Genomic DNA, 8,893 nt, shown 5'->3' with positions numbered 1-8,893 from the left:
CATATTTAGTTGGAGGACATTTCTGTCCATCCAATACCAAATGTCAGGCAAGTGGCCTGACAGATTAGATGATTAGATTAGATTCCTTACTGTATGGAAACAGGCCCTTCGGCCGAACAAGTCCACACCAACCCTCCGAAGAGCAACCCACCCAGCCCCATTCCCCTATATTTACCCCTGACTAATGCACCTAACACTATGGGCAATTTAGCATGCCAATTCATCTTACCAGTACATCTTTGGACTGTGGGAGGAAACCGGAGCACTCGGAGGAAACCCATGCAGACATGGGGAGAACGTGCAAACTGAACACAGACAGTCAACCAATGTGGGAATTGAACCCGGGTCCCTGGTGCTTATGACTGATTAATGCAAAATCAATTCTTCAAACATTTGAGAGATCCTAGGTTATGCATCCACTGCATAAATCTCCTTGTAATATATCACATCAAAATGATAAAATCAAATTTCCATTGATGTTGAGAATTCCACTTTTAACATTGGCAAGTGTATCGACAAAGAAAAATCAAAATGCATATTCACCTGGATATAGTACAGAATCAGAATAGCACTTGCCCAGAATGAACAAAATAATCTGAAAGAACTATGAAAAGAAAAACAAAGAACTGTGGATGCAGGAAATCAGAAACGAAAACAGAAATCGCTGAATAAACTCGGCAGGTCTGACAGCATCAGTGGAGAGAAAATGTTAACTCTGTTTTCTCTCCACAGATGCTGGCAGACCTGCTGAGTTTTTAAATCAATTTCTAAATTTGTGTCTGGAAGGACTGTACTTTGCTGAAGGCTGGAAAGAAAGTAAATGAAGACAGAGTACAGTGTTATTTAGAGCTAGTTTCCAAATGTCCTTTGATAGACAATTAGAGAAGTTCTCAAAAAATTGAAATGCTTGTCAATTCATCCAAATTATCTGATTAAACAGTACACAATTTGTAAAATAATATTTCTAAGCGTGTAGGGTTTTCTTCTTTATTTAATTAGGCTTATTTGCCCCATCTCCATCCTTCTTTTCAGAATGTTCTTGGTGACGATCAACTTCCAATAAGTTACCCAGAACATATGATATTTCAAAGTAAAGCTGCTGTAATCTAAAATATAGAGGAAACAAATAACATGTTATCAATCTGTTAAAAACCAAGTCATGAAGTTCTTACTAGTCAGAAAGGGCTCATAGTTCTTTCCTCATCATTTCATTCCATTAAAGAATATTCATAGTGCACGTTATGTAGCTGAACAGGCAGAATACATGGTTTGTTCCTTGCTTACCATCAATATTCTTGATCTAAAGCATCACAAAGAGGATTCCTTGTGATGGGCTCTTGAGGGGAGATAACTTGCTTCTGTGATAGTATAACTTTGATCAGGAATTCAACAGATTTATTGTAATCTGTCATCTTCTAACTCTTTGAACGCTCTTAAGATAAATCTTCCATGTCTGTCAATGTTATGTCTGTTGTCTACGCATTGAATATTCTTCTTCCACATTGGTTAAGTATTTTCATTCACATTTTTCTGCTTTTCCTATTAGTTAATTTATACCTTCATTTTACATTCAAGTTAAGAAATGATATCAGGCCACTCATCCCATTCAGTCCATGCTTTTTCCCATTGTACCCGGACAGTATTCCTAATTCATGCACCCATCCTGATCCCATAGCCATTTCTACCTGTCATATTGTTCAATGTTGACATGGTATCTCCTTTAATCATTAACCGTGGTCATGGATTTCACAGCAACATAGCAGTCCATGTGAAATGTTTCTCCCACAGTCTGTCCTTTATTTGCAATGTTCGATCTTATACCTACATCTTGCTTGTTCTAGACCCTTAGAAAGATTTTTGTATATTTTATTAGAATCCTTCATAATAATAGACATTTTCAGATTAGATTAGATTACTTACAGTGTGGAAACAGGCCCTTCGGCCCAACAAGTCCACACCAACCCGCCGAAGTGCAACCCACCCAGACCCATTCCCTTACATTTACCCCTTCACCTAACACTATGGGCAATTTAGCATGGCCAATTCACCTAACCTGCACATTTTTGGAGCGTGGGAGGAAACCGGACACCCGGAGGAAACCCACGCAGACACGGGAGGAATGGGCAAACTCCACACAGAGAGTCGCCTGAGGCGGGAACTGAACCCGGGTCTCTGGCGCTGTGAGACAGCCATGCTAACCACTGTGCCACCGTGCCTACCAATCTAGGCGAAAATGAGGACTGCAGATGCTGGAGATCAGAGTCAAGATTACAGTAGTGCTGGAAAAGCACAGCAGGTCAGGCAACATCCGAGGAGCAGGAGAATCGACGTTTCGGGCAAAAGCCATTCATCTTGACTTCTACCAAACTGCCATTTGATCAGACACATGATAGAAGAATCATATATTACAGCAAAGTTGCAGGCTATTCAGCCCATTGATTCTGTGCTGGCTGTTTCTTGTCAGCCCCACTCTCCTGTTGTTTCCCAATTTCCCTGCATCCTTTAACCTTTCAAATATTTATCTAATTCCCTTATGAAGGTGAGTTGAAACTGTATCCATGACTCTATCTGGCATTTAATTTCAAATTCAAAGTCTTATTGTGTAAAGAAATGTTTTTTCCTTATATTGGCACTGGTTCTTTTGCCTTAAATCATCTTAAGTCTGGGCGCTTTAGTTATCGACAGTTCAGCCACTGGAACACTCTTTTTAGTTTTCCTTTCATAATTTTAAACACTTCTATCAAATTTGTTTATAGACGTTTTCTGCTCTAAGGCAACACTCCTGATTTCTATAGGCTACGATTTAACTGTTAATAACTGAATTGCTTGAGCCATCCTAATAAATAGCTTTAGTACATTCATCATGACATCCATCAAAGCGTTTGTGCTCTTCTTGTGCTACCCAGAATTGGAAACAATACTCCAGCTGGAGCCAAACCAGCATTTCATAAATATACAGGATAACTTCACTTACTTAACCAGTAGGCCTACATTCCCATGACTCCATGACTTGTTATAAGGTTTGTTGGAGGGTTGGAAGGTGGGGAGGGGAAGGGCATTGAGAAGGCAAAAGAGGAGCTCAGAGAAACACAGCCTTGCTATTTTCTTTAGAAACAAAATTATCTGCAAGCAGCATCACAGAACTGGGGGGCATATTTTTAAGGTGAGAGGAGGAAGATTTTAAAAAAAGACATTGGGGAGCAACTTTTTTACACAAAGAATGGTACTTGTGAGGAATGAACTTCCAGAAGAAATGGTGGATGCAGATATAGCTAAAAAGTTTAAAAGACATTTAGTTAAATGCATGAATAAGATATATTTGGAGGGATATGGGCCAAGTGCAGGCAGTCAGGTCTAGATTAGTTTATGGTTGGATGGGCTAGTTGGACCAAAGGGCCTGTTTTCATGCTATATGACTCTATGGCTCTGATACCACAGAAGGCAGCGTTTGTATTGTGGTGGCCTTGCCATACATAAACATTAATGGATACTGGGTTCAGACCCATTTCCAGATAAGGGTCAGAAGTGTGTTGAAGGGCTTTGGCCGAAAACATTGATTTTCTTGCTGCTCTGATGCAAATGGGACTAGATTTATTTAGGATATCTTGTCAGCATTGCATGAATTGGACCGAAGGGTCTGTTTCCATGCTCTACAGCTCTGAACATTTCACCACTGCATCTTTCCCTTTGATTTCTTATTTGCATAATTCACTTCTTTCCCAAATTCCTAGCTCATTCCAAACATGTAATTTTATCTCTTGAAAACATCAGTTCAACTCTTCACTGAGTCCATAACCTTGTTGTACGAGGGAGGGAATGAACAAAAATTCAGGCAAACTGCCAACAACAGCAGCTTGCATTTCTAAAGGCACTTTTAACATAGCATAACATCCAAGGGCACCCTAAGACAGAGAAAGCAAACATGAACTGTGACTAACTGCAGATGACTCTCATGTGTCTCGTGTAATCAAGGCAAAACCCTGAGAATGGGTCACTGGGAATTTTGATCTGAGAAAGTGGATGGCACATGAACCTGTATTCCCTTACGCATATGGAGCGCATGAACCTGCATAGTTTTATATAACATGCAGCATGTTAGCCAGATTTCTCTGACATGGAATCTCTTACTCACTTGTACAGAGTATTATCCTGTTCATCAAGGCTCGTGAAGTAAATATCAATGAATGACAGACTTGAACATAAATCATCCAACAAAACATAATCATCATGTCGCAAAGTCTGTTTGACCTTCTCTACCATTTCACTGAAACTTTCAAATTGGCTGGTTTTCTGGAAGAAAAGGCAAAAAAGAGATAGTCCATCACTTTCTTTCTTTTGAAAATTTCTCTTCTGTCTGGAGTTGGAAAGAACTATCAAATCATTACATCACAATAAAAAAGGCCAGCAACCCATTCTGTCTGTGCCAGCTGAATTAACTGGCTGCTTATTCTAATCCCACTTCCCAGCACCTGGTCAGCAGTTTTGCAAGTTGAGTGTTTCAGATCCTGTTTCCTTTTAAATGAGTTGGGGATTTTGCCTCAACCAGCAAACTGGACACCGAATCCCAGACATCCATCACTCTCTGGGTGGAAAATGTTTTCTTCATGTCCCCTTTAATCCTTCTACCAATCACCTTAAATCTGTGTTCATTGGTAAATACCTTTCCACGAGGAAAGCTGAGAAGTGTGGTGCTGGAAAAGCAAAGCAGGTCAGACAGCATCCGAACAGCAGGAGAGTCGACGTTTCAGGCATAGGCCCTTCTTCAGGAGCACATTCCAGAAATGTCAACTCTCCTGCTCTTTGGATGCTATCTGACCTGCTGTGCTTTTCCTGTGCCACACATCTCAACTCTGACTCTCCAGCATCTGCAGTCTCATTTTCTCTTTTCCACTCGGGGAAACAGGTGTCAATGTACACTTTATCCAAGTCCCTCATTATTCAGCATACCTCAATTAAGTCACCCCTCAGCCTCCTCTGTTTCAATGAAATAACCCTAATCTCTCCAATCTTCCCTCATTGCTGTTATTTTCAATCCCCAGCAATATTCTTGTAAATCTTGTCTATACTCTCCCTGGACAATAGTGACCAAAATTGTATACAATTCTTCAGCTGTCGCCTAATTAGCATCTTACATAGTTCTAGCATTACATTCCTGCTCTTTTATTTAGTACCTCTCCAAATAAAGAAAAGCATCCTATATATCTTCTTTACCACTTACCTATTTTGCTCTGCCATCTTCAGGTACCTGTAGGTAAAGGACATCTTCATGCACATCGGATAACTGGTGAGACCAGCCTACCATTTCTAAATATTAGAAATGTTGCAAAATGTTGATTCACCGAGCACATGCCACACGTTGGTGTTTTGAACCATGCAGACCCAAAGGGTCCAAGCTAATTCTAGAGACTGGTTTAGTTCACTAACATTGTTCAGAAAGCTAGTGGGATCTCCAGTTAGGAAAATGCAAACATATTACAGGACTCCTGATTGTCATGATTTGGAGGTGCCAGTGTTGGACTGGGGTGTACAAAGTTAAAAATCACACAATACCAGGTTATAGAATCATAGAGTCATAGAAATGTACAGCTTGGAAACAGACCCTTCGGTTCAACTTGTCCATGCCAACAAGATATCCCAACCAGATATCCCAAACCAATCTAGTCCCACCTGCCAGCACCTGGCCCATATCCCTCCAAACCCTTCCTATTCATATACCCATCCAGGTGCCTTTTAAATGTTGCATTTGTACGAGCCTCCACCACTTCCTCTGGCAGCTCATTCTAAGTATTTTTTCAACATATAATTTCAGTTACATCACACTGTAAACCTTTGCTATAAATTCTGTGTCTTAGAATCCTATACTCGACAACCACCTCATGAAGGAGCAGTGCTCCGAAAGCCAGTGTTTCCAAATAAACCTGTTGGACTATAACCTGGTGTTGTGTGATTTTTAACTTTGTCACAATCAGGTGTGCATTCTCTTTTTGCATACACAAAATATAGCCAGTTGGAAACAGCTTGCTTAATTGACACCACATCCCTTCATCACCAATGCTCAATGTGTACCTTCTACAGAATGCACTGCAGAAAAACACTAAGGCTCCTTCAGCAGCACCTTCCAAACCTATGATCACCATCATCTAGAAGCAGAAGGGCAGCAGATATACAGGAATAGCACTACCTGCAAACTCACTTCCAAGTCACTCAACATCCATTATTAGAAACATATTGCAGTTCCTTCACTGTCGCTGGGTTAAAATCCTGGGGAAATCCCTCTAAATGGTTCTACCTGCACCAAATGGACTGGAGTGGTTCAAGAAGACAGCACCCCACTACTTTCTCACAGGCAACAACAGGTGAGCAATAAATGTTGGCCAACCAGCAAAGTACACTTACCATGAATAGATAAAAAAAATCTATTCAGTACTTTATGATATGAATGTTACAGCATACACACTCAAGTCAATTCAAATGTTTATTCTAATAAAAATTCAGAAGTAATGAATCCAGATTTGGGAGTTGGCAATCACACCTGTTTTATAACATAGAGTTCCAGTCGAATCAGAATGAATTCAATACCTGTTTCTCCATTAAATCTGCAATATGCGATTGTTGTCTCTGTAACATAGCCTGTTTTTTTTGGAGCAAAATTGTCTCTCGTTCGGTTTGGAGTCCCTTATTAAATGCTGTGGTGGTTTCCTAGAAATAATAATATAATTTATTTTGGTGGTTTTACTGAACAAGTATTCAATAGCATGTGGTTAAAAATAAGTATCAACATACCCGAATATTTATAATGACAACTCCAATGAAGAGGTTGAAGAAAAGGTAACATCCCAGTAAGATGAAACCAATTACAAAAAATCGACTTGACGCGAAGCCAAATCTGCCTGTTTCAGCCTGAAGATCAGTCCAGCCATCCAACTGCAAAGTAGAAGTCATTTAAACCACCCTGTAAGAAATAACTGCAACAAAATGATCATTTTCTCCATCCACAGTGTCTTTACCTACTATAAACAAAACAATGCATTGCATTGCAAGTTACATAAAATCCTAAAATATCTTTTCCTTTGTTATTTATTGGAAAGAAGGTCTTGCTAATCTATGATTTTAAAGCTATGGGCCACAAAAATCAGCATTGAACCTACATTGAAATATTAAAATCTGCATAACAAGGAGCACCGAAAACCCATCCAAAATTCATGTATTGGCAAGTGGCTACACAAACAAAGTCTTATCTGGGTTCACTGCCATAAAAACTAAGCTAAAACTATTCACTAAGATGATCAGGGCAGGCATTGAAGATTTCTCTAGGAAATTGCTCATGCCTTTCACTGTCCCTGTTGAAAGGTGGCTGCTGTACAATATTTTCCTTTGAAAATATGTTTGGCTGCAGGGCTCCAGAACTTAATCCGAAACTGAATGGCAGAAATGACCATGCAGGAGCCAGTTAAAGATGGCGATCTGGGATGGGGTGTATAGTGTTGAGGAGTGTTCACTGTGGAGGGAGGAGTCTAAGTTGCTGCTGCTGGCATGTGTTATTTCACTTGACATTGCTGTGTCCAGTGAATGGAGAGACTGGTGATATTTGAGACGACTGGTGAACTGGAGTTGATTTCAGGTTTCCAGAGATTAACCATATTTCTTAGGAAGTTGTGCATCAATGAGACTGTTGTAATGACTTGAGGCCCGGATGAGTGCATAGTACTCAGCTGTTGAGAAGACCAAAGCTCCTGGGCTATGGCAGAAGGATGGTGGATAGTGTTTTTCGTATCCCAGCTTGTAATGGTGAGATTTTGGATGACATCCACTCATGTCTTGGTCTTTCCAACAAACGTAGGAGGTGGTAACATTGTTAGAGAATGGTCAAGAGTCATGCCAGCATACACAGGATTTGGGTCCTGTCACAAATTTGCTCCACAGAAGACAATATTTTAAGTGTGGCATGCCTTGTGATTTTCAAATTGAAATGCAGAATCATTGGACTTTCCTCCATTTGGTTTCAGTCTCCACTCACAGAAATATTCATCTATTTTTGGTAGCTCATGGTTTAGAGTGGCTTCCATGTCCTGGAATGATTTCGTCTGAGTTATCAAAGCAGTATCATTAGCGTAAATACGTTTTCATGATGATGTGGTGGCCATGTTGTTAATGTAGATATTAAAAAGAGTCAGTACTGACTCTGACCAAGTTGAGACCACTGCTGAGTTTTCTTGGAATACTAACCTCCTCTCATGGGTAATCTTCATCCTTAGGCAGCTCAGAAATTGTCCTCAATGTTACCAGCAGTTAAGGAGGGTCAAGTCAACTCCCCACTTTTTAAACTTCTCATGACCAGTCACACATATCTAACACTCTTCAATTAACAAAAACAAAAATTGCTGGAGAAACTTAGCAAGTCAGCAGCCTTTGTGAAGAGAAAGCAGAGTTAACATTTCAGACCCAGTGACCCTTCATTAGAACTCAGCTGAATGTTATTACCTATTAAATACAAGAAAATAAGACAAAAAGCAAATGCTCAGAAACAAAACTTAATAAAAGGTTTAAAAAGGAGGAAGGGGAGTGTGTCTATACAGATAGGAGAAAATGAGGTCTGCAGATGCTGGAGATCAGAGCTGAAAATGTGTTGCTGGAAAAGCGCAGCAGGTCAGGCAGCATCCAGGGAACAGTAGAATTGACGTTTCGGGCATAAGCCCTTCTTCAGGAATGAGGAAAGTTTGTCCAGCAGGCTAAGATAAAAGGTAGGGAGGAGGGACTTGGGGGAGGGGCGTCGGAAATGTGATAGGTGGAAAGAGGTCAAGGTTATCTCCCAGACCGTCCATAACCTCATCACCTCGGGGGATCTCCCATCCACCGCCTCCAACCTCATAGTCCCACAACCCCGCACCGCCCG

General features: G+C 40.5%; 1 protein-coding gene across 1 annotated transcript in view; it reads right to left on the bottom strand.

The window, feature by feature from the left end:
- Positions 1–779: 779 nt before the first annotated feature.
- The window catches only part of LOC122556990 (cation channel sperm-associated protein 3-like), a 19,360-nt gene continuing 11,246 nt past the window's right edge, over positions 780–8,893 (bottom strand). Inside the window, exons 5-8 of the mRNA XM_043704223.1 lie at positions 6,784–6,924; positions 6,580–6,699; positions 4,133–4,290; positions 780–1,106 (exon numbers count right to left, since the gene is read on the bottom strand). Of these exons, the coding sequence (XP_043560158.1) occupies positions 992–1,106; positions 4,133–4,290; positions 6,580–6,699; positions 6,784–6,924 (534 nt within the window). The 3' untranslated portion in view covers positions 780–991. The remainder of the gene's footprint in view (positions 1,107–4,132; positions 4,291–6,579; positions 6,700–6,783; positions 6,925–8,893) is intronic.

This window comes from Chiloscyllium plagiosum, chromosome 14 (assembly GCF_004010195.1).
Source record: "Chiloscyllium plagiosum isolate BGI_BamShark_2017 chromosome 14, ASM401019v2, whole genome shotgun sequence".
NCBI classification, from domain to species: Eukaryota; Metazoa; Chordata; class Chondrichthyes; order Orectolobiformes; family Hemiscylliidae; genus Chiloscyllium; species Chiloscyllium plagiosum.
The sequence above is the reverse complement of the archived record's forward strand: the minus strand, read 5'-3'. Positions and strand labels throughout refer to the sequence as shown.